We start from the raw sequence: 25,803 nt of genomic DNA on the forward strand, positions 1-25,803 counted from the left end.
CGGTTTAGCTACGTATGCAGGACTATTGATTATCAGCACTGTAATAATGTACAATTATTTATATTATCCTATATCAATAACGTATATCTTTATTTGTTTTGATTTTTTCTCATTTTTCCCGTCCTAATCACTATCACTCGATTCACCATCATTGCTTTCACTGGTGTTTTCCTCGTATACGATCTCTGAACCATTATCTTCTTTTACTTCAGGTAAGTCTAGTTCCTTGTGGCTCTCTTTGTTTTCGATTGAAACTTCGTCATCAAATACAATTTTTTTGTTTGAAACTATAGGTAAACTTTCAGCTTGGGAACGAGAGCTGTTATAGCCATTGCCTTCTTCGTCGGCGTCACTTATTAATGTACCGTCCACAGAAACAACTCTTCCTGTAGTATGAACATTTCTCACTGTGAACCTCAATTTACCGTCAATGGGTTCACCATTAGAATCTACCCAGTGGCCCAAAGATCTGTTTCCAAAGGAAAATTTGCCCAAACTATTGCTTCCACCATTGCTATCCTTGTTATCTTCGTTATTATTGTTTCCATTATTTTCATCTGTGTTTATCACGTCAGCATCTTCTTCCACGTCGTTATGGACAAAGGTCCAATCCACAGGGATATTATTCTTTTTGATACTAGCATTAAACGCATCATGAATCAAAAGACCAATGTGTGAGGCGGATTGAATGAAAATGTAACCTTCCAAAACATCTCCAACTTGTGGCTGCCAAACGTATAGGTTTACATGGCACCAAGTAAATCCAAAAGGGGTATCGGGTGTGATTTTTATTAGTTTTTCTGATGTATCTTCTTTGCTTAAAGGATCAGCATCAAGAATTTTCAACCCTTCATAACCTAGCACAACACCTCCAACTTTGTTGTTATATTTCATTACTAATGGGTTCAAGTGCTGCTTCATGACACCTTGCAAGGGATTTTCTAAATACATTGGTGCCAAAGAAACATAGAGAGCAATGGGAACACGCACTATACAGTTGGAAGTTCCATTTTTCTCATCAATTGGGTTTGTAACCTGTTTTTTGTGTTTCTTGATGAACCTTGCGGTTTCGCGGTTCTCATTGGCTCTTTTTACTTGTGACATAATCCACGTTTGTCTCTTATCTTTCTGATATTATTATATATAAGCAAAAAAACGAGGGAGTGTATAACGATAGTCCCTTCGGCTCTATTTTATTGTAAACCTCCACTACATTGTCATATTTGCGATGCCATTAGTATTTTATTGCAGAAAAATTTTTTTCAAACCACCCATACACCCTCATCGGAATCTTTTCATTTCAAAGCGACAGTAATATTTTCTGTCAAGAATACACAAAGGATACACTTGCAGCTGGAATAAGCAAGATTCCACCAAGTTTCTTCTACCTGAAATACATCTATTACGGGGCCTTGATTAAAAGTAACTTAACTTCGCAGTTAAATTTAACTTTACAAGAACGGCATATGATCAGATCGTATCCTTGCCCGCTATCGGAGGGTCTCAGAATTACATCTTATACTGTTTCGAGTTTCTTATGTCTCCTCTTATAGCTAAAATGATTTGAACTTAGAAATTATCGAGGATAGAAGTAAGGCGTTGCATTTCCTTATAACTATCGTGTTTATTTTCTTAGTGGTGGTTCTTTTATTATTACCCGTTTTCTTCGGTAATATTTTATAGTGAAAAATTTTGGTAAAAAAAAAAAAAAAGAAAAAATTTTTTTTATTTCAAATCTCATCTCATCTCTTAAAAAGGTTTATTCTGTTTACTCAAACTCTTCATCAAAAACAAAAGTACTGCGCTAATAATTCTGGTCTTAGGTATCCATTAACTATACAGTGAACTTTATCCTTTTTCTGCTTTTTTTTTGCCGTACTTCGATTATAATCAAAGCCAGAAAGAAAAATGGATATTTCTAAACCGGTTGGTTCTGAAATCACATCCGTTGATTTCGGGATCCTAACAGCTAAAGAGATTAGAAATCTATCAGCAAAGCAAATTACCAATCCTACGGTTTTAGATAACTTAGGTCATCCAGTATCAGGCGGTTTATATGACTTAGCCTTAGGTGCATTCTTAAGGAATCTGTGTTCTACTTGTGGTTTGGATGAAAAATTCTGTCCAGGTCACCAAGGTCACATTGAATTACCTGTCCCTTGTTATAATCCATTGTTCTTTAACCAGCTATATATTTATTTGAGGGCATCATGTTTATTCTGTCATCATTTCCGTTTAAAGTCAGTAGAGGTTCATCGTTACGCATGTAAATTGAGATTGTTACAATACGGTTTGATAGACGAATCTTACAAACTAGATGAAATAACTTTGGGCTCTCTTAATAGCAGTATGTACACTGACGACGAAGCTATTGAAGATAATGAGGATGAAATGGATGGTGAAGGAAGCAAGCAATCAAAGGATATTTCCTCCACTCTCTTAAATGAACTGAAAAGTAAGCGTTCAGAATATGTTGACATGGCCATCGCTAAAGCTTTGTCAGACGGCAGAACTACTGAGAGAGGCTCTTTCACAGCTACTGTAAATGATGAACGAAAGAAATTGGTCCATGAGTTTCACAAAAAACTATTATCTAGAGGTAAGTGTGATAACTGTGGTATGTTTTCGCCAAAATTTAGAAAGGATGGTTTTACAAAAATCTTCGAAACTGCGTTGAATGAAAAACAAATTACAAATAACAGAGTAAAAGGTTTCATTCGTCAAGATATGATTAAGAAGCAAAAACAGGCTAAGAAATTGGACGGTTCTAACGAAGCATCTGCAAATGACGAAGAAAGTTTTGACGTTGGTAGAAATCCTACCACCAGACCAAAAACCGGCTCAACATATATTTTATCTACTGAAGTGAAGAATATTCTGGACACTGTTTTCAGGAAGGAGCAATGTGTTTTACAATATGTTTTTCATTCGAGACCCAATTTATCAAGAAAATTGGTCAAGGCTGACTCTTTTTTTATGGATGTTCTTGTTGTGCCACCAACTAGATTCCGTTTGCCTTCCAAGCTTGGTGAAGAAGTTCATGAAAACTCTCAAAACCAATTGTTGTCCAAGGTTCTTACTACGTCATTATTAATTAGGGACTTAAATGATGATTTATCTAAGCTACAAAAGGACAAAGTTTCTTTGGAAGATAGAAGGGTGATCTTCAGTAGGTTAATGAATGCCTTTGTTACTATTCAAAATGACGTCAATGCTTTTATCGACTCTACCAAAGCACAAGGTAGAACCAGTGGTAAGGTTCCAATTCCTGGTGTTAAACAAGCACTGGAAAAGAAAGAAGGTTTATTCAGAAAACATATGATGGGTAAGCGTGTTAACTATGCCGCTCGTTCTGTTATTTCTCCAGACCCAAATATCGAAACTAATGAAATTGGTGTCCCACCTGTTTTTGCTGTTAAATTGACTTATCCAGAACCAGTAACGGCTTATAACATAGCAGAGTTGCGTCAAGCTGTTATTAATGGCCCTGATAAATGGCCAGGTGCCACTCAAATACAGAACGAAGATGGTTCTTTGGTCTCTTTGATCGGTATGTCTGTAGAGCAACGTAAGGCATTAGCTAACCAACTATTGACACCATCTTCAAACGTTTCTACTCATACTTTGAATAAAAAGGTTTACCGTCACATCAAGAACAGAGATGTTGTTTTAATGAACCGTCAACCGACCTTACATAAAGCCTCCATGATGGGTCACAAAGTTAGGGTGTTACCAAACGAAAAGACTTTGAGATTACATTATGCTAATACAGGTGCTTATAATGCAGATTTCGATGGTGATGAAATGAACATGCATTTTCCACAAAACGAAAATGCTAGAGCAGAAGCACTAAACTTAGCTAATACTGATTCTCAATACTTGACACCAACTTCTGGTTCTCCAGTTAGAGGTTTGATTCAAGATCATATTTCTGCGGGTGTTTGGCTAACAAGTAAGGACAGTTTTTTCACCAGAGAACAATACCAGCAATATATTTACGGTTGCATCCGTCCTGAGGATGGTCATACCACAAGATCGAAGATCGTTACCTTACCTCCAACTATCTTCAAGCCATATCCATTATGGACAGGTAAACAAATCATCACAACAGTTTTGTTGAATGTCACCCCTCCAGATATGCCTGGTATCAATTTAATTTCTAAAAATAAGATTAAAAACGAATATTGGGGCAAGGGATCTCTGGAAAACGAAGTTCTCTTCAAAGACGGCGCATTGCTATGTGGTATTTTAGATAAGTCACAATACGGTGCCTCTAAGTATGGTATTGTTCATTCATTGCATGAAGTTTATGGCCCAGAAGTCGCTGCTAAAGTCTTATCCGTCTTAGGTAGACTATTTACCAACTATATCACTGCCACGGCATTCACTTGTGGTATGGACGATTTACGTCTAACAGCAGAAGGTAATAAATGGAGGACTGACATCTTGAAGACGTCTGTTGATACAGGTCGTGAAGCCGCTGCAGAAGTTACTAATTTAGATAAAGACACGCCAGCAGATGACCCAGAGTTATTAAAGAGGCTACAAGAAATACTGCGTGATAATAATAAGTCAGGTATTCTTGACGCTGTTACATCCTCCAAGGTCAATGCTATTACTTCTCAAGTCGTCTCCAAATGTGTTCCAGATGGTACTATGAAAAAGTTTCCATGCAATTCTATGCAAGCTATGGCACTTTCTGGTGCTAAAGGTTCTAACGTTAATGTTTCTCAAATTATGTGTTTGTTGGGTCAACAAGCTTTAGAAGGTAGAAGAGTGCCGGTAATGGTTAGTGGTAAAACTCTGCCTTCTTTCAAACCTTATGAAACAGATGCCATGGCTGGTGGTTATGTTAAGGGTCGTTTCTACTCTGGTATAAAGCCACAGGAGTATTACTTCCATTGTATGGCTGGTCGTGAAGGTTTAATTGATACGGCCGTTAAAACATCTAGATCCGGTTATTTGCAACGTTGTCTAACAAAACAATTAGAAGGTGTTCACGTATCATACGATAACAGTATAAGAGATGCAGATGGTACGTTAGTGCAATTCATGTATGGTGGTGATGCCATCGATATAACCAAAGAATCACACATGACTCAATTCGAGTTCTGTTTAGACAATTACTACGCATTATTGAAGAAATACAACCCATCAGCACTGATTGAACATTTGGATGTTGAATCAGCTTTGAAGTACTCTAAAAAGACTTTGAAATACAGAAAGAAGCATAGCAAGGAGCCTCATTACAAACAGTCTGTAAAATATGATCCTGTTTTAGCTAAGTATAATCCTGCCAAATACCTGGGTTCCGTTTCTGAGAACTTCCAAGATAAACTAGAATCTTTCTTAGACAAGAACTCTAAATTGTTCAAATCATCGGATGGTGTTAACGAAAAGAAGTTCAGGGCCTTGATGCAATTGAAGTATATGCGTTCTCTAATTAATCCAGGTGAAGCTGTTGGTATTATTGCTTCACAATCTGTCGGTGAACCCTCAACACAGATGACATTGAATACCTTCCACTTTGCTGGTCACGGTGCCGCTAATGTGACACTAGGTATTCCTCGTTTAAGAGAAATTGTTATGACTGCCTCTGCTGCCATTAAAACTCCGCAAATGACTTTGCCTATCTGGAATGATGTTTCTGATGAGCAAGCTGACACTTTCTGTAAGTCTATCTCAAAAGTCCTATTATCCGAAGTGATAGATAAAGTGATAGTCACTGAAACTACCGGTACTTCAAATACCGCTGGTGGAAATGCAGCTCGTTCGTATGTTATCCATATGAGATTCTTCGACAATAATGAATACAGTGAAGAATACGATGTTTCTAAAGAAGAATTACAAAACGTCATATCTAATCAATTCATACACTTGCTAGAAGCTGCTATTGTAAAAGAAATCAAAAAACAAAAGAGAACTACAGGACCAGACATTGGTGTTGCAGTACCAAGGCTACAGACAGATGTTGCAAATAGTTCTTCGAACTCTAAAAGGTTGGAAGAGGATAATGATGAAGAACAAAGTCATAAGAAAACTAAACAAGCGGTTTCGTATGACGAGCCAGATGAAGATGAAATTGAAACTATGAGAGAAGCTGAAAAGTCTTCTGACGAAGAAGGTATCGATTCCGATAAAGAAAGTGATTCTGACTCTGAGGACGAAGACGTTGACATGAATGAACAAATTAATAAGAGTATTGTGGAAGCTAACAATAATATGAACAAAGTGCAGCGTGATCGTCAATCAGCGATTATTTCTCATCATAGATTCATCACCAAATACAATTTCGATGATGAATCTGGTAAATGGTGTGAATTTAAGCTAGAATTAGCAGCAGACACAGAAAAGTTGTTGATGGTTAATATTGTTGAAGAAATCTGTAGGAAGTCTATCATTAGACAGATTCCTCATATTGACCGTTGTGTTCATCCAGAACCTGAAAACGGAAAACGTGTCCTTGTCACAGAAGGTGTTAATTTCCAAGCTATGTGGGATCAAGAGGCATTTATCGACGTTGATGGTATTACATCTAATGATGTTGCTGCTGTGTTGAAAACGTACGGTGTAGAAGCTGCTAGAAATACTATTGTGAATGAAATTAATAACGTCTTCTCTCGTTATGCTATTTCTGTTTCTTTCCGTCATTTAGACCTTATTGCTGACATGATGACCAGGCAAGGTACTTACTTAGCCTTTAACAGACAGGGTATGGAAACATCCACTTCATCTTTCATGAAGATGTCCTATGAAACTACATGTCAATTCTTGACCAAGGCTGTTCTAGATAATGAGCGTGAACAATTGGACAGTCCTTCCGCTAGAATTGTGGTGGGTAAATTGAACAATGTTGGTACGGGTTCATTTGATGTGTTAGCAAAGGTTCCAAATGCGGCTTAGAAGCAGGCAAAAGGTCCCATAATTATTACGATTTAATATTAGTTTATTTGAAGGAGAAGGTCAGAAGAAAAGAGAGAAAAATGCACAATGGGTAGCGCCATTAAAAAATACCTCTTTTGGTATTTGTCTGGTTTCCTATTTCTTCTTGCGCGTGTGTTATGTAAATTAAGAGAGCTAGGGTATTATAAAGTGCATCATCATCAAGCGGATATGTAACGCATATACATTATATATGTGTAGTGAGTTCTTTATACCCTACAAATTTGATATTGTGTTTATTTATATATTGGCATTTTTTCTCGATTACGTGCTGGTATATGTATACCTCATCTGTACATCCTAGACTAGACGCATTTTTTTTTCCAGGTACAAAGGCTATATTTGAAGGAACGGCCAATCACTGCAAGAGATAGCTGAAATGTTATTTCAAAAAAGGCATGTATTTACCATGCAAATTTGGTATTGATAGAGCAGGAAATGTGCTTACAATGTAATAAGGTAGTTTGTCATTATTATGGTACATAATTATGGAGCCTGTCAATGCTTATGCATTTATTTATGTATACAAATATATACATTTATAAATTTTCTTTTTTCTTTTTTTCGAAATTGTTCTTAGTGTCATTTGAATAGTGTTGTAGTTCGTTAGGTATGGACATTGATTTGGCCTTCTTCTTCGTGAAACTAATCGCAGCGAGCCCTTTTAGGTCTCTCTGTTGAGCAGAAGGGGTTTTGTCTCTGTTGTGGTAGCTTTGATCGCATGATATTCTGGTCGTCACGTCTTCTTTGTTTTCTTTCCACTTTCGATATTGGGGACGCAAAGGACGTAAGTTTGCGACCCTTTTGCGAACCTAGGCCCCAATACATTTCATTTTTCTTGATTAATTCTTGATAGTTGATAAATCCTGTGACCCATAAGATTTTTTCATCTCTTACCGTATCAGGAATTACTGCAATAGACTTAACGAATTGGAGGGCCTGGTAAACGTTGAAAGTTGGGTTTTCTTTCAATACGGTAGACATCAGTAAACTTATCAAATTTTCATCGGTGCTGCCGTTTTCTGAGAGAACAAGTATGTTACTATTGGTATTCCCGCCTTGAGCGATAGAGTATTTGAAAATTGTAATTAGGTCGTTGAAGACTTGAAACTTCGCTTCGTTGGTAACTTGGAAAATATTTGTACGCGAGTATTCTGACTTATTACCATATAAAAGTTTATCTAATATCGATACTGAGTCACTTGGATGGTCGAATTGAACATACGCATTTCTGTAATGAGATTCTGGTGGTGGAGTTAATGGTTCGCCGTGATTATTAATACCGCTGAGAAAATCGAGATGATGGATCAATTGTTGCAAAAGGGAAGTGTTGTGCCAATGGAAGGAACGCACCAAATCGCTTTCTATTGGTATTTGAGAGTCATTGTCGATGTTGACAATTACTATTTCATGGGCAAACTTTGAGCGGACCTCATGATAGATATGTGATATTAGTTCAGTCGATAAATCAACGTTTATGAAAAACCTAATGTTATTTTCTACTAGGAAATCTGTATGCGTCAGTGAATGTACGGAGCCGAAAAATATGTGATTATCTAGCCTCTGAGGAATGCTTGAATCATTAAGCTCCTCTAGAATAGTCATTTTTTCTTTTCTATCGAAAAATGCAGGAAACAAGCTTGTATTTAGCGATGCTGTATTAATGTAAATTGGCTAATAGGGACGCCACTACCATAGATGAGCAATAGATTCGTAATATCAACCTCAAGAAAACTCATTAGGAGCAAGAAATGAAAAGTAAAAAAATGGTTGAAAGTAAAATCCATGCAATGAGATAAGGAAGAGAAAACTAATGAAAAAAATTTTTCAATTAAGGCATGGAAGGATCTTGAAATGAAGTGAAAGGAAAAATGGAAAAACATGAAAAACTACACAAGCAAAGACCAGCATTATGGATGAAATTTTTTTTTTTTTTTCACGTCAGAAGTTAAGGCCATCTTTGAGTTCCAGGGTATCGCATCTCAGGTCTTCCCACTTATGCTACGCATTCATGAAAATTTTTCAACTTTTTCTTTTGACCGTGGTGAAAGAAGATGCGCGTTTATGGGGAGAAAACCCGTAGAAAACGCGAAAAGCCGCTGAAAATACAAAGGGAAAAAGCCGCTCTCATTTCTTATTTAGGAAAAGAAATGAGCGGGGTAAACGGAGATCGCTGCGGACGGAAGGCGCGAAATACCCACTGCCCTGAAGTCCAGCAGGTACTGAGGCTTGGATCTCAAAAGCGTGGGGTGCGTGGGCGTGCGCTGCTCGAGGCATTTTAGCCGCTGATAGTGCTGGCTCCAGGGGCCACTGCGCTTGCCATACCCGCACACGGGGTTCTTTGAGGCACTTAATTGACCGGAGATTTAAACGATATTGTCGTCGGGGATTAGAAGACATTACTGGTGGGGAACCCTTGATGATAATAGGAAATATATGCGCAGTATGCTCCATCGCTACGAGATGTTAGCAGCCTCAGAGCATCCTAATGGGAATATCAATGCATACACACCGGAGCTTGGATATGATAAACGAAATATTCTTGAATCGTGAGATCGCCTGTTTTCAAAACCGTTGGAGGCAGAAACAATTTTGTCACAAGATGGGCATTCTACCCCATCCTTGCTGTATTATTGTAGTCTCGCTTTCTTTTATGCTGGACAAATGAGACTACTGCACATTTTTATACGTTCTTGGTTTTTTTTAAAGGTGTGGTTTCGGCATTATCCTGCCGCACGTTTCTTGGATAATTCATCCTGATTCTCTATTTTAAACGCTTCAGCCTATCAGGATTTGGTTTTGATACATACTGCAAGAGTGTATCTCGGGAACAGTCATTTATTCCGCAACAAACTTAATTGCGGAACGCGTTAGGCGATTTCTAGCATATATCAAATACCGTTCGCGATTTCTTCTGGGTTCGTCTCTTTTCTTTTAAATACTTATTAACGTACTCAAACAACTACACTTCGTTGTATCTCAGAATGAGATCCCTCAGTATGACAATACATCATTCTAAACGTTCGTAAAACACATATGAAACAACTTTATAACAAAGCGAACAAAATGGGCAACATGAGATGAAACTCCGCGTCCCTTAGCTGAACTACCCAAACGTACGAATGCCTGAACAATTAGTTTAGATCCGAGATTCCGCGCTTCCATCATTTAGTATAATCCATATTTTATATAATATATAGGATAAGTAACAGCCCGCGAATCAAGCTGGTAATCCGTTTTGACAGCTGGTTGCTTCCCCAAGACTGCTTATATTAGGATTGTTGAAAATATTGATTAACTTTTGTTAATTCCTACATACTCGGGGAAAGGTTCTAGTATATTCTGTATACCTAATCTTACAGTCTTTACTAATGGAATCCCAGGAATTATCAAAAAATTCACCTATCTTTCAAAATATTACTATTCACTCTGCTAAGATTATCGGAATAGGGACCAACTATCATCCGCTAATTACTGACATTACCAAATGAGATCTGTGAATGGGCAAGATAAAAAACAAAAATTGAAATGTTTGACGTTATGTAAAACTATTAATTCCTTCGCTTTCGGCGGTCACAGAATTTGCGTGTAGCTGACTCTTGTTCAATCAATATCATTTGTTACTTTATTTGAAAGTCTGTATTACTGCGCCTATTGTCATCCGTACCAAAGAACGTCAAAAAGAAACAAGATAATTTTTGTGCTTACACCATTTATAGATCACTGAGCCCAGAATATCGCTGGAGCTCAGTGTAAGTGGCATGAACACAACTCTGACTGATCGCACATATTGCCGTTATCATAAATACTAGTTGTACTTGTCAATGCGACGAATGGCATCATGCCTATTATTACGTTCCTCTTTTTCCGTTTCATGTTTCCAGAATGCTATTGAATCTAACACTTCAATTATAAAAAAGAATAAATCCGCAATAATTTTAGGCTAATTGTTGTACTGTCAAGCGAACCTAATGGTTAAAATTCAGAGGAACCTTCGACGTAGTCTGATCGCTACTTCTATATCTTATGTTCCCAGTCAATCAAAAGTTGATACTATAATAGCTGCCATTTATACCTGTTAGTTATGGCGATCGTTTATCACGACAAGCCCAATTTTGGTCGAGATGCAGCCAGTTGCCATCTATTGTTTCCAAAGCATTCGTTTGATTCGTATATGATAGGAAAACAAATTAAACGATGTATCAATTTGCTCATTCATCATAAATTGTGTTTGAGGCATTACTAAAAGAGCAGCAGATATCAGTCTGTTGGAATAAAAATCAACTATCATCTACTAACTAGTATTTACGTTACTAGTATATTATCATATACGGTGTTAGAAGATGACGCAAATGATGAGAAATAGTCATCTAAATTAGTGGAAGCTGAAACGCAAGGATTGATAATGTAATAGGATCAATGAATATTAACATATAAAACGATGATAATAATATTTATAGAATTGTGTAGAATTGCAGATTCCCTTTTATGGATTCCTAAATCCTCGAGGAGAACTTCTAGTATATCTACATACCTAATATTATAGCCTTAATCACAATGGAATCCCAACAATTACATCAAAATCCACATTGTCCACATGGTAGCGCCTATGCTTCGGTTACTTCTAAGGAAGTCCCATCAAATCAAGATCCGTTAGCCGTTTCAGCTTCCAATTTACCGGAATTTGATAGAGATTCCACTAAGGTTAATTCTCAAGAAGAGACAACACCTGGGACATCAGCTGTTCCAGAGAACCATCATCATGTCTCTCCTCAACCTGCTTCAGTACCACCTCCACAGAATGGACAGTACCAACAGCACGGCATGATGACCCCAAACAAAGCTATGGCTTCTAACTGGGCACATTACCAACAACCATCTATGATGACGTGTTCACATTATCAAACGTCACCTGCGTATTATCAACCGGACCCACACTATCCGCTGCCACAGTATATCCCACCGCTGAGTACTTCCTCACCTGATCCAATCGATTCACAGGATCAACACTCTGAAGTACCTCAAGCTAAGACAAAGGTGAGAAATAATGTCTTACCACCACACCCACACACATCAGAAGAAAACTTTTCTACATGGGTTAAATTTTACATCAGATTTTTGAAGAACTCTAATCTCGGTGACATTATTCCAAATGACCAGGGTGAAATCAAAAGACAAATGACTTATGAAGAACATGCGTATATATACAATACCTTCCAAGCATTTGCCCCATTTCATTTATTGCCAACATGGGTAAAACAAATTTTAGAAATTAATTATTCTGACATCCTTACAGTCCTTTGTAAAAGTGTGTCCAAAATGCAAACTAACAATCAAGAATTAAAAGATTGGATAGCTCTTGCCAACCTTGAGTACAACGGAAGTACATCTGCTGATACATTTGAAATTACAGTCAGCACGATCATTCAAAGGCTAAAAGAAAACAATATCAATGTTAGCGACAGATTGGCCTGTCAACTAATACTTAAAGGTCTATCCGGTGATTTCAAATACCTACGTAATCAATATCGTACCAAAACGAACATGAAACTTTCCCAATTATTCGCTGAAATTCAATTAATATATGACGAAAATAAAATCATGAATCTAAATAAACCGTCCCAATACAAACAACACAGCGAATACAAAAATGTTTCTCGCACATCTCCAAACACGACTAACACGAAGGTTACAACTCGTAATTATCATAGAACAAATAGTTCAAAACCAAGAGCAGCAAAAGCTCACAATATTGCTACATCCAGTAAATTCTCAAGGGTGAACAATGATCACATTAATGAATCAACCGTTTCATCACAATACTTAAGCGATGACAACGAACTTAGTCTTAGGCCAGCAACAGAAAGAATCTAAGCCAACACGCACAATAGACTCGAATGACGAACTACCTGATCACCTTCTTATTGATTCAGGAGCTTCGCAAACGCTTGTCAGATCAGCCCATTATTTACACCATGCAACACCCAATTCTGAAATAAACATAGTCGATGCTCAAAAACAAGACATTCCTATAAATGCCATTGGTAATCTTCACTTCAACTTTCAGAACGGCACCAAAACATCAATAAAAGCACTACACACACCAAACATAGCCTATGATCTATTAAGTTTGAGTGAGCTGACTAACCAAAATATTACTGCCTGCTTTACCAGAAACACTTTAGAAAGATCGGATGGTACAGTACTAGCTCCCATAGTCAAACATGGAGACTTTTACTGGTTATCTAAAAAATACCTAATTCCTTCGCACATTTCAAAGCTAACAATAAACAACGTCAACAAAAGCAAAAGCGTAAATAAATATCCATATCCGTTAATACATCGAATGCTTGGACATGCTAACTTCCGAAGTATTCAGAAGTCTCTTAAGAAGAATGCAGTTACATATTTGAAAGAATCGGATATTGAATGGTCTAACGCTAGCACATATCAATGTCCTGACTGTCTAATCGGCAAAAGCACGAAACATAGGCATGTCAAAGGATCACGACTAAAGTACCAAGAATCATATGAGCCTTTTCAGTACTTGCATACCGATATATTTGGTCCTGTACATCACTTACCGAAAAGTGCACCTTCTTACTTTATATCGTTTACAGATGAGAAAACCAGATTCCAATGGGTGTACCCATTACACGACCGTCGTGAAGAATCTATCCTCAATGTTTTTACATCGATATTAGCATTTATTAAGAACCAATTCAATGCTCGCGTTCTAGTTATCCAGATGGATCGTGGCTCCGAGTACACTAACAAAACTCTTCATAAGTTCTTTACGAACAGAGGTATTACTGCATGCTATACAACCACGGCAGATTCTAGAGCACACGGTGTCGCTGAACGATTAAATCGTACTTTATTAAACGATTGTCGCACACTGCTTCATTGCAGTGGTCTACCAAATCATCTATGGTTCTCAGCAGTCGAATTTTCTACTATAATCAGAAATTCATTAGTCTCACCAAAAAACGATAAATCTGCAAGACAACATGCAGGTTTAGCTGGACTGGACATTACTACTATACTACCTTTCGGTCAACCGGTTATAGTTAACAACCATAATCCTGACTCGAAAATACATCCTCGTGGCATTCCAGGTTACGCCTTACATCCATCACGAAACTCTTATGGCTATATTATCTATCTTCCATCCTTAAAAAAGACAGTAGATACTACCAATTACGTTATATTACAAAACAATCAAACGAAATTGGACCAGTTCGACTACGATACACTCACTTTTGATGATGATCTCAATCGTTTAACAGCCCATAACCAATCTTTTATTGAACAAAATGAAACGGAGCAGTCATATGATCAAAATACAGAATCTGATCATGACTATCAATCGGAGATTGAAATAAACTCTGATCCTCTAGTGAACGATTTCTCGTCCCAATCATTGAACCCTTTACAATTAGACAAGGAACCAGTCCAAAAGGTACGTGCACCAAAAGAAGTTGATGCCGACATATCTGAATACAATATTCTTCCATCTACTATACGATCTCGTACACCCCATATCATTAATAAAGAGAGTACCGAAATGGGTGGTACCATTGAATCAGATACTACTTCACCTAGACACTCGTCTACCTTCACTGCACGAAACCAAAAGCGACCTGGTAGTCCCAACGATATGATTGATTTGACCTCACAGGATAGAGTTAATTATGGACTTGAAAACATCAAAACTACACGTTTGGGTGGTACGGAGGAACCATATATTCAACGAAATAGTGATACAAATATCAAATACAGGACTACAAACAGTACGCCCTCAATAGATGACCGTTCGTCCAACAGTGACTCCACTACTCCCATCATCTCCATAGAAACAAAGGCTGCATGTGATAATACACCCTCCATTGATACGGATCCGCCAGAATATCGCTCTTCTGACCATGCGACTCCTAATATAATGCCTGACAAATCCTCAAAAAATGTTACGGCTGATTCTATTCTTGACGACCTCCCACTTCCTGACTTAACCCATAAATCTCCTACGGACACTTCTGATGTTTCAAAAGATATCCCACACATACACTCTCGTCAGACTAATTCCAGTTTGGGTGGTATGGATGATTCTAATGTTCTGACTACTACCAAAAGTAAGAAAAGATCATTAGAAGATAATGAAACTGAAATTGAGGTATCCCGAGACACATGGAATAATAAGAATATGAGAAGTCTGGAACCACCAAGATCGAAGAAACGCATAAATTTAATTGCAGCAATAAAAGGAGTGAAATCGATCAAACCAGTTCGAACGACCTTAAGATATGATGAAGCAATTACATATAATAAAGACAACAAAGAAAAAGACAGATATGTTGAAGCTTATCATAAAGAAATTAGCCAACTATTGAAAATGAACACTTGGGATACAAACAAATATTATGATAGAAATGACATAGATCCTAAAAAAGTAATAAACTCAATGTTTATATTTAACAAGAAACGTGATGGTACACACAAAGCTAGATTTGTTGCAAGAGGCGACATTCAACACCCCGATACATATGATTCTGATATGCAATCCAATACCGTACATCACTATGCACTGATGACGTCATTGTCAATCGCATTAGACAATGACTATTATATCACACAGCTGGACATATCCTCTGCTTACTTATATGCTGATATCAAAGAAGAATTATACATAAGACCTCCACCACATTTAGGTTTGAATGATAAGTTACTACGTTTGAGAAAATCACTCTATGGTTTGAAACAAAGTGGTGCAAACTGGTATGAAACCATTAAATCATATTTAATAAATTGTTGCGACATGCAAGAAGTTCGCGGATGGTCATGCGTATTTAAGAATAGTCAAGTAACAATTTGCTTATTCGTTGATGATATGATATTATTCAGCAAAGACTTAAATGCAAATAAGAAAATCATAACAACACTCAAGAAACAATACGATACAAAGATAATAAATCTGGGTGAAGGTGATAACGAAATTCAGTACGACATACTTGGATTAGAGATCAAATATCAAAGAAGCAAGTACATGAAATTAGGTATGGAAAAATCCTTGACAGAAAAATTACCCAAACTAAACGTACCTTTGAACCCAAAAGGAAAGAAACTTAGAGCTCCAGGTCAACCAGGTCATTATATAGACCAGGATGAACTAGAAATAGATGAAGATGAATACAAAGAGAAAGTGCATGAAATGCAAAAGTTGATTGGTCTAGCTTCATATGTTGGATATAAATTTAGATTTGACTTACTATACTACATCAACACACTTGCTCAACATATACTATTCCCCTCTAGGCAAGTTTTAGACATGACATATGAGTTAATACAATTCATGTGGGACACTAGAGATAAACAATTAATATGGCACAAAAACAAACCTACCAAGCCAGATAATAAACTAGTCGCAATAAGCGATGCTTCATATGGTAACCAACCATATTACAAGTCACAAATTGGTAACATTTTCCTACTCAACGGAAAAGTGATTGGAGGAAAGTCGACAAAGGCTTCGTTAACATGCACTTCAACTACAGAAGCAGAAATACACGCAGTCAGTGAAGCTATACCGCTATTGAATAACCTCAGTCACCTTGTGCAAGAACTTAACAAGAAACCAATTATTAAAGGCTTACTTACTGATAGTAGATCAACGATCAGTATAATTAAGTCTACAAATGAAGAGAAATTTAGAAACAGATTTTTTGGCACAAAGGCAATGAGACTTAGAGATGAAGTATCAGGTAATAATTTATACGTATACTACATCGAGACCAAGAAGAACATTGCTGATGTGATGACAAAACCTCTTCCGATAAAAACATTTAAACTATTAACAAACAAATGGATTCATTAGATCTATTACATTATGGGTGGTATGTTGGAATAAAAATCAACTATCATCTACTAACTAGTATTTACGTTACTAGTATATTATCATATACGGTGTTAGAAGATGACGCAAATGATGAGAAATAGTCATCTAAATTAGTGGAAGCTGAAACGCAAGGATTGATAATGTAATAGGATCAATGAATATTAACATATAAAACGATGATAATAATATTTATAGAATTGTGTAGAATTGCAGATTCCCTTTTATGGATTCCTAAATCCTCGAGGAGAACTTCTAGTATATCTACATACCTAATATTATAGCCTTAATCACAATGGAATCCCAACAATTACATCAAAATCCACATTCTCCACACAGTCATACTCGTAAGAATTGGTTGAATTTGAGATAATTGTTGGGATTCCATTGCTGATAGCTTTAATATTATGTATAAGGAATATACTAGAAATTCCGAAAACTGCTTATATCAAGACTTCAAGGAATCTGGTATTACTCGAGCCCGTAATACAACACGTTTGATATTTTGTGCGCTTCAGTAGCTCAGTAGGAAGAGCGTCAGTCTCATAATCTGAAGGTCGAGAGTTCGAACCTCCCCTGGAGCAATATTTTTTTGCTAATATGACAGCCCAATATCTCGCTTCGAACAAATTGTCGTCAATCAGAGGGGGGAATACAAAAAGCCCAAAAAACTTCTTTAAGAATATAATGCTGTAAATATATGTTTCGTACTTAGTTTAGTTATGGCGTGACATAATAACGGGTTGTGAATGTAATGAATAGAAAAGGCCGTAATAAGATAATAAAATAAAATAAATGAGAAAAGTTTGAGAAGAGTTCGTTCGTATAAATCATTAAGGTGTATGTGTTTGTTGAAATAAAAAAAATTGATTTTTTTTTATTTTTTCGGTTTTGGCATACATATCCGTCCGTAGCTGAAACGGAATTTCGTCATGTCTTGTGCTTTCTTGGCTATGAACCACGCGTCATTAATGTGTATAAAGGAGGAATAAAATTAGAATTTTTTTTGAATAATACGAAATAGAAAAGAAAAAGGTATGAAAAGTGCGCATCACGATTTATCATCCTTCTTTAGTGGGGATTTTTTTTTTTTATCTTTTTGTATGTTTTTTCCAACTTCTTTTTTTTTTTTGTATTCTTGTCTGCTATGTTATGGCCTTGTTATTTTTTGGGCTTGTTTTTTAAAGTACTTCGCTAAGAAAGAAAAAAATGTCGCATAAACAAAAGAGGAGAAAGGAATTTCTATCGTAATTTTATAATATTGGTGTTTAAGCAAGCGTGCTTTTATTTTTGGTCTTGTTTCAAAGTGTCGATTTCACTTTTCAACCTTTGAACTTCCATTTCGTATAGTCGTTCGTTATTTTGTAGATATAGAATATAGTCAACAGCTTTTTCTAGGATCATGCTTTTATTTAGCTTCGTGCTTGTAGCAGCGGCAGATGGAAGAGGAGTAGTAGCGGCAGTTTCTGCGCCGTCTTCGTCCTGTTTTTTTACAGAATCACCTACTTCGAAAGCTGTTTGTTCACTTGCTACCCATGGGATAATCTGCTGCAGTCTTGCAATCTTTGTGTTGATGTTTATTCTGTAGCGTTTTTCAATCTTGTTGTGAGCTTGCTTTTGGAAGGGGGTCAGTCTTTTTCTTGGAGCCCTCTTTTTCGTTTCCTTAGCATCTAGATTTGTTTTTATAAACGAGTCGTTTAGCTCGATTTCATTCTTAAGTGGGGTACTATCGTCATTATTATCAGTATTTATCATGTTAGGCATTAATTGCAAAGAAGCCGGTTCAAAATCTGCCAACGAAAGGGCATTGTCATCCTCTTCTCTTTTTATCGAGCTGCTAACCTCGGGAGAATGCGAGTATGAGGAAGGATTACTGAAAAACTGATCTGTTGGAAAAAGAGCAGATTCCTCGTTGTTGGAAGATATAAACTGGTCTTCGATTGGAGAGCCTATCGAGGAGCTGGATGCAGAGGAGATAATGTTTTCCAATGGTTCGAACCATGTGGAAGAAGATGCAGAAAGAACTGACGAGGAGTCCTTGTTGACGTTGATATGACTAGCTCCGTCATTTTCATCCGACAACCAATTATCAAATTCAGATTCAGGTTTAATTAAAGTAGTTTCGCTAGATCTAACATTTCTGTCTAAAATAGAGTTCATAATTGTTAAACTTGAAGAGATTTGATAGTGTGTTATTTGTCTTTATTTTTATTTTTGCACTAAAAGTTTATGAAGTGAACAAAAAAAAAAAATAATAGTAAAGTAGAGAGACTTTAGATCGGTACTGCTTGTGGTGCTTTACGCTTAATAAGAAAGAAAATGAGAAAAGAGAGAAATATGTAAAGAATAAAGGTTGATGGTTGGGAAATATAAAATAAGGATGTAATTAAGATAGCTTTACTTTCCCATGAATTGATATATGAAGTGAAAAAGGATGTAAATAAGTTTAAATTTTGGAGATAACAAAAGAAGTTTATATAAGTACATTTGATTGTTGAGGTGAGAAAAAAAAAGGAAACAGAGGTGAAAAAAATTAATAGCAAACGTTGCGTTTTGCATTTCTACTAAGAATGGAAATGTCGCAGACACGGTATCATCTACACTGTGAAAAAGAAATGAAAATGAGAATTGTTATTTGGCGAACTGTGAACGTGCGCAGGGCAGAATCCCATTGTACGGTTCGTACGTGGGCACAATGAATTACTACTAGGGTAAGAAATGACCGCAGCAGCATGAACATTCTAGAACAAAATTTGATTCCTTACCGAATGGAGAGAGGCCACGTTGTTAGGGGAGTAACAGCGCAATGAAGTGAGCTCAATCCCACTCCAGAAGGGCTTGTGTACGGCCGGAACTGGGCTAAGCAGTATCCGCGGGTGAAAGTCAAGGTCAGCTTGTTCCGGTTTCAAAAGGAAGATTTTCCGGGATACCTCTGGGTGTAACATTCAGATGCGTGCGTCATTTATTCTCTACCCATGTGGTGCCTGCCAGATCCGGTAAGTACCGCCCAGCATAGCGTATACACAAGGATGAATGGGTTCTACGACACCGCGGTTTAAGGAAGTTGCCGCATTTGGCATGGTGTGGTGATGTCTCTTTTCCTAAACCAGACTGAGACAGGTTTATTTCACCGATTTTTTTTTGCTTTGGCATAATAGAATGTCCAAGAAGGGTATTTTACTATCTTACACGTGTTTGTAACATAAACGACAATTTTGTAGCACAACTAGGGCATGTCAGTCTGAGTCGTATTAGCGCCCTCCCCCTTACTTCAACAGTATCGTAGGATTGGCATTGCATATACGCCGATTTTAGCGTTGTTAATTGATCATTGCTGGCTTGCCACGTGATGGCAATAGGCTTTCTCTCGTGCTCGACCCCTAATGTCAGTTCAAGCAGGGAACGTGCCAAACATGGCTAGTGCATTTTTTACGTAAGCCGCAAAGAGGTTCCTCTTTTCTTAGTGTTTCGCCCTACTGATAAGAATGTGAAAAAGTAAACGATAAGATTAATATAATTAAAAAATGTTTCAATTCTAGACATCGTACCCACAAAGGCTGCCCATATCATATCGTAATACAGATCCGCTTTTCAGATTACATCCGATTTTCAGACTGAAAAGCAGCATAGCGGCAGTATGATGAATACAAGCGCGCTTATCTGTCGCTCTTCTTACTTGGAAAGGGAATCATATTACCCGGCAGGGCGCTGACGGGAGCCGCATTAAATAAGCATACGAAAATCATCAAGGTTATCGGCATTTAATTTTTTAGAGGCTTCTTTATATCCCATAGTTAGATTATTCAATCAAAAGGTTGTAAATGCCTATTAAGTTGCCTCTTGTCATGGTCCCATATTCCCTGAGGCATTCCTGCCAAGAATAATGGATTTCTTTCATGCATAATTATTGAGTATTTGAATCATCTACATCGCACCCAAAGAAATTTGATATCGTATAATTCAGCATATTATTATATACTGTGTAAAAAGATGACATGGGAATTAAGAAACAATCATCAGATTTAGTGGATGCCGCAATACAAGGACTGATAATGTAAAGAAATAAAAGAGAACGCGACACAAAATGCAAGGAAAAATAATAAATGTTACGTAGAAATATCGGTTTCCTTTCCTTGATTTCTATATCTTAGTAATGAACTTCAAGAATATGCTTATTTTACCCAATTATAGCTTTAATCATCAATAGGATCTTAAAAATTATTCTAATATCCACCGAATTTTCGAAAAGTATACTAATTTAAACATTTGGTGTAAGCGTTTAGGTTGCTAACGTAGCAGCAAACGTTGGTATCAATCACCACTTATTGCGCTACATTTCAACAATGTTCTTGAGAAATGGGTGAATGTTGAGATAATTGTTGGGATTCCATTGTTGATAAAGGCTATAATATTAGGTATACAGAATATACTAGAAGTTCTCCTCGAGGGTCTAGGAATCCCCATAATGGAATCTATATTTCTATATACCAATATTACGATTATTCCTCATTCCGTTTTATATGTTTCATTATCCTATTACATTATCAATCCTTGCACTTCAGCTTCCTCTAACTTCGATGACAGCTTCTCATAACTTGTGTCATCATCTTAACACCGTATATGATAATATATTGATAGTATAACTATTAGTTGATAGACGATAGTGGATTTTTATTCCAACAGTTCTCTTCAACCATTCGTTTTTGGGACTGAGGAAAATGAATATAAAATTATAATACTTCATCTTGAACTTTGAGAAATCACAAATTGTATGGGCGTGTGGTCTAGTGGAATGATTCTCGCTTTGGGCGATCCCCCTGATCAAACAGGAGGAACAAAGCATGCGAGAGGCCCTGGGTTCAATTCCCAGCTCGCCCCTTTTTTTGCAACTTCGTTTTAGACAGTTACTTAATTTTGTTTCTTAGGCACAACAATATTTATAAAAGAAGAATGTAAGTATGACGACGAAAACGAAAAGACTAATAGTTTCATATAATACTAAACGATTTCAATTTTCGTTTTATATCCTTCCTATTCATAAATTTTATTTCGCTATGCCAATAATGAGTGGATGTATAGTTGATATCTGTTTCGATAATTTTAAAGTAGATAGTAAAATCTTACTGACATGAATAATCCGTCCAAAACTAGATTACTGTATACAAGCATATTTAAAAAAATAATGAAACTATGATCAAAAAACTGTGCTACTACAGCGGTGTTGTTATCCGATACAACCGGATATTTTTCTTTTAATGAGTCTAAACCGTGATAGCTTCAGGTTAATACAATCAAAAAAAGCTCAAATATTCTTTTAATGCCGCGTTCACAGATTCCAATTGAATACAACTAGGTAGTTCATTATATGAAGCCTTTGCTACTATTTTTCACTATAGTCTGCCTTCACCTTAATGCAGACATCCACATATTTTAATCACTTTAAAATAAAAAGGAAGATATATTAGAAGCTATGATCCAATCTGTAAGCCAGATTAAAATTCACGAACTCTTCTTTCATTTGAATTGAATGCTTTGAGTTGGGGTAGATTATCGCAAATTACTCATCACATTTATTGACTACGAACTTGCTGATGTCCTTTTTTTATTTATATTTTTCTTCAGTGAAGCGATTTTTTTTTTACACAGACCAAGACGGAAAAAAGTAGCTAAGGAAGAAAACAAAATCATGAAAAAAATGTGAAGTGATCATGCACATCGCATCAACTTAAACATTGGCTTAGAGATATATAGAGTTAGAGTTTACGGCAACCTTTAAGCACCAATACCTTTTGGCATAGTCTAAAGACCTGGTTCTTAATTTTAAACAAATTTAACTAAAGATTTCCCTATCAAAGAAGTAACGAGTTGACAGATTTTCTCAAAATAAATCGATACTGCATTTCTAGGCATATCCAGCGATGGGTGAACATGGTGGTCTTGTAGATTTATTGGACAGCGATTTGGAATACTCTATAAATAGGGAAACACCTGATAAAAACAATTGCCTTAGCCAGCAAAGTGTCAATGATTCACATTTAACAGCAAAGACCGGCGGCTTGAATGCAAGGTCTTTTCTATCTACGTTAAGCGATGATTCCTTAATTGAATATGTCAACCAACTCTCCCAAACTAATAAGAATAATTCTAATCCAACTGCAGGTACTTTAAGATTTACTACTAAAAATATTAGCTGTGATGAATTACATGCTGATCTTGGCGGTGGCGAAGATTCACCTATAGCTCGTAGCGTCATCGAGATCCAGGAAAGTGATAGCAATGGTGATGATGTTAAAAAAAATACTGTGTATACTAGGGAGGCTTATTTCCACGAGAAGGCGCACGGACAAACCCTGCAAGATCAAATATTAAAAGATCAATATAAAGATCAAATTTCTAGTCAAAGCAGTAAAATATTCAAAAATTGCGTCATCTATATAAATGGCTACACCAAACCTGGAAGACTGCAATTACACGAGATGATAGTTTTACATGGCGGAAAATTTTTACACTATTTGTCTTCAAAGAAAACGGTTACTCACATAGTGGCTTCCAATTTACCATTAAAGAAAAGGATTGAATTTGCAAATTACAAAGTAGTCAGTCCGGATTGGATAGTTGATAGCGTCAAAGAAGCAAGATTATTGCCCTGGCAAAATTACTCGTTAACATCTAAACTTGATGAACAGCAAAAAAAACTAGATAATTGTAAAACCGTAAATTCAATTCCATTGCCCTCAGAGACTAGCCTGCACAAAGGATCTAAATGTGTAGGGTCGGCATTGTTGCCAGTAGAACAGCAGTCACCAGTAAATCTCAATAATTTGGAGGCGAAAAGGATAGTCGCTTGTGATGATCCTGATTTCCTTACTTCCTATTTTGCTCATTCGAGATTACATCATCTCTCCGCATGGAAGGCCAATCTGAAAGATAAATTTCTGAATGAAAACATCCACAAGTACACCAAAATTACGGATAAGGATACCTACATTATCTTTCATATCGATTTTGACTGTTTTTTTGCAACTGTTGCGTATCTATGTAGAAGTTCTAGTTTCTCAGCATGTGATTTTAAACGGGATCCTATAGTGGTATGCCATGGTACTAAAAACTCCGATATAGCTAGTTGCAATTATGTAGCAAGGTCATATGGGATTAAAAATGGAATGTGGGTGTCTCAAGCTGAAAAGATGTTGCCAAATGGGATCAAACTAATATCATTACCATATACCTTTGAGCAATTTCAATTAAAATCGGAAGCCTTTTACAGTACTCTCAAAAGATTGAACATATTCAATTTGATTTTACCTATATCTATTGATGAAGCTGTTTGTGTGAGGATAATCCCTGATAATATTCATAACACTAATACCTTAAATGCAAGACTGTGCGAAGAAATACGCCAAGAAATTTTTCAAGGAACGAATGGTTGCACAGTGAGCATTGGATGTTCCGATTCTCTTGTGTTAGCAAGACTAGCTCTCAAAATGGCGAAACCAAATGGTTACAATATCACGTTTAAGAGTAACCTATCTGAAGAATTCTGGTCTAGTTTCAAACTAGATGATCTGCCTGGAGTTGGGCATTCTACTCTGTCAAGGTTAGAATCAACGTTTGATAGCCCACATTCTTTAAATGACTTGAGAAAAAGATATACTTTAGATGCTTTGAAGGCGAGCGTCGGCTCTAAGTTAGGTATGAAGATTCATCTCGCGTTACAAGGCCAAGATGATGAAGAAAGCTTGAAAATACTGTACGATCCCAAAGAAGTCTTACAAAGAAAATCATTATCAATTGATATCAATTGGGGAATCAGATTTAAAAATATCACTCAGGTAGACTTGTTCATAGAAAGAGGTTGTCAGTATCTTTTAGAAAAATTGAATGAAATAAACAAAACAACGTCACAAATCACATTAAAACTGATGAGAAGATGTAAAGACGCTCCAATTGAACCCCCAAAATATATGGGGATGGGAAGGTGCGACTCATTCAGTCGGAGCAGCAGATTAGGTATTCCAACAAACGAATTTGGAATTATTGCTACCGAAATGAAAAGTTTGTATCGAACTTTGGGCTGCCCTCCAATGGAATTAAGAGGTCTTGCTCTACAATTCAACAAATTGGTTGATGTGGGTCCGGATAACAATCAGCTGAAACTGAGGTTACCGTTTAAAACAATAGTGACGAACAGAGCTTTCGAAGCCTTACCGGAAGATGTAAAAAATGACATTAACAACGAGTTCGAGAAAAGAAATTATAAGAGAAAAGAATCCGGGTTGACTTCAAACTCATTGAGCTCTAAAAAAAAAGGATTTGCCATTTCCAGATTAGAAGTAAATGATTTGCCCAGTACTATGGAAGAACAGTTTATGAATGAACTACCAACCCAAATTCGAGCAGAAGTAAGGCACGACTTGAGAATTCAGAAAAAAATCCAACAGACAAAGTTAGGAAACCTACAAGAAAAGATAAAAAGGAGAGAAGAGAGCCTACAGAACGAGAAAAATCATTTCATGGGCCAAAATAGTATATTCCAGCCGATCAAATTCCAAAATCTGACACGGTTCAAAAAAATTTGTCAATTAGTGAAACAATGGGTTGCCGAAACTTTAGGTGATGGAGGGCCGCATGAAAAAGATGTTAAATTATTCGTGAAATATTTGATTAAACTTTGCGATTCTAATAGAGTCCATTTAGTTCTTCATTTATCAAACCTAATATCAAGGGAATTAAATCTCTGCGCCTTTTTAAATCAGGATCATTCAGGCTTCCAAACGTGGGAAAGAATTTTACTCAATGATATAATTCCACTTTTAAACAGAAATAAACATACTTACCAGACTGTGCGTAAACTTGACATGGACTTTGAAGTTTGAATTAAAAAAAAAAAAACATTTCAGCATACAGTAAACACGCAGTTTGCGAACATTACCTGTAATATCTGCATGATTATTACCAAAGAAAAAAAAAAT

At 36.6% G+C, this 25,803-nt stretch overlaps 8 protein-coding genes and 2 non-coding genes across 10 annotated transcripts, besides 7 other annotated features; 6 read left to right on the forward strand and 4 right to left on the reverse strand.

Moving 5' to 3' along the window:
- Positions 1-123: 123 nt before the first annotated feature.
- Positions 124-1,104, reverse strand: RPA43 (DNA-directed RNA polymerase I subunit RPA43; the record flags this gene model as incomplete). The annotated part of the gene is made up of 1 exon (NM_001183760.1): positions 124-1,104. The coding sequence occupies one exon, from the start codon at positions 1,102-1,104 to the stop codon at positions 124-126; it is 981 nt and encodes a 326-aa protein (NP_014985.1).
- An 804-nt stretch (positions 1,105-1,908) lies between these two features.
- RPA190 (DNA-directed RNA polymerase I core subunit RPA190) lies at positions 1,909-6,903 on the forward strand (the record flags this gene model as incomplete). Its single annotated transcript, NM_001183761.3, has 1 exon — positions 1,909-6,903. The coding sequence occupies one exon, from the start codon at positions 1,909-1,911 to the stop codon at positions 6,901-6,903; it is 4,995 nt and encodes a 1,664-aa protein (NP_014986.3).
- Positions 6,904-7,587: 684 nt separating this feature from the next.
- YOR342C (uncharacterized protein) lies at positions 7,588-8,547 on the reverse strand (the record flags this gene model as incomplete). The annotated part of the gene is made up of 1 exon (NM_001183762.1): positions 7,588-8,547. One exon carries the CDS (start codon positions 8,545-8,547, stop codon positions 7,588-7,590), a length of 960 nt encoding a protein of 319 aa, NP_014987.1.
- Positions 8,548-9,069: 522 nt separating this feature from the next.
- Positions 9,070-9,396, reverse strand: YOR343C (uncharacterized protein; the record flags this gene model as incomplete). Its single annotated transcript, NM_001348881.1, has 1 exon — positions 9,070-9,396. The coding sequence occupies one exon, from the start codon at positions 9,394-9,396 to the stop codon at positions 9,070-9,072; it is 327 nt and encodes a 108-aa protein (NP_001335819.1).
- Positions 9,397-9,912: 516 nt separating this feature from the next.
- Positions 9,913-10,223: a long terminal repeat (Ty3 LTR).
- Positions 10,215-10,353: a long terminal repeat (Ty1 LTR).
- Positions 10,354-11,207: 854 nt separating this feature from the next.
- Positions 11,208-11,539: a long terminal repeat (Ty2 LTR).
- Positions 11,208-17,166: a mobile genetic element (YORWTy2-2; Ty2 element, LTR retrotransposon of the Copia (Pseudoviridae) group; contains co-transcribed genes TYA Gag and TYB Pol, encoding proteins involved in structure and function of virus-like particles, flanked by two direct repeats).
- On the forward strand, positions 11,500-12,816 carry YOR343W-A (gag protein; the record flags this gene model as incomplete). The annotated part of the gene is made up of 1 exon (NM_001184389.1): positions 11,500-12,816. One exon carries the CDS (start codon positions 11,500-11,502, stop codon positions 12,814-12,816), a length of 1,317 nt encoding a protein of 438 aa, NP_620390.1.
- YOR343W-B (gag-pol fusion protein) lies at positions 11,500-16,813 on the forward strand (the record flags this gene model as incomplete). Its single annotated transcript, NM_001184390.4, is given in 1 exon segment — positions 11,500-16,813. Coding segments are annotated over 1 exon segment (5,313 nt in total).
- Positions 16,835-17,166: a long terminal repeat (Ty2 LTR).
- Positions 17,167-17,342: 176 nt separating this feature from the next.
- On the forward strand, positions 17,343-17,415 carry EMT2. The gene has a single exon. It is a non-coding gene; the product is annotated as a tRNA-Met (tRNA).
- A 700-nt stretch (positions 17,416-18,115) lies between these two features.
- TYE7 (Tye7p) lies at positions 18,116-18,991 on the reverse strand (the record flags this gene model as incomplete). The annotated part of the gene is made up of 1 exon (NM_001183764.3): positions 18,116-18,991. One exon carries the CDS (start codon positions 18,989-18,991, stop codon positions 18,116-18,118), a length of 876 nt encoding a protein of 291 aa, NP_014989.3.
- A 2,189-nt stretch (positions 18,992-21,180) lies between these two features.
- Positions 21,181-21,512: a long terminal repeat (Ty1 LTR).
- Positions 21,513-21,604: 92 nt separating this feature from the next.
- Positions 21,605-21,709, forward strand: YNCO0031W. The gene is made up of 2 exons: positions 21,605-21,640; positions 21,674-21,709. It is a non-coding gene; the product is annotated as a tRNA-Pro (tRNA).
- A 674-nt stretch (positions 21,710-22,383) lies between these two features.
- Positions 22,384-22,619: an origin of replication (ARS1529; Autonomously Replicating Sequence).
- A 130-nt stretch (positions 22,620-22,749) lies between these two features.
- REV1 (deoxycytidyl transferase) lies at positions 22,750-25,707 on the forward strand (the record flags this gene model as incomplete). Its single annotated transcript, NM_001183766.1, has 1 exon — positions 22,750-25,707. The coding sequence occupies one exon, from the start codon at positions 22,750-22,752 to the stop codon at positions 25,705-25,707; it is 2,958 nt and encodes a 985-aa protein (NP_014991.1).
- Between the last annotated feature and the right edge of the window lie 96 nt (positions 25,708-25,803).

The sequence above is a fragment of the Saccharomyces cerevisiae genome, chromosome XV, assembly GCF_000146045.2.
Source record: "Saccharomyces cerevisiae S288C chromosome XV, complete sequence".
Classification (NCBI taxonomy): domain Eukaryota; kingdom Fungi; phylum Ascomycota; class Saccharomycetes; order Saccharomycetales; family Saccharomycetaceae; genus Saccharomyces; species Saccharomyces cerevisiae.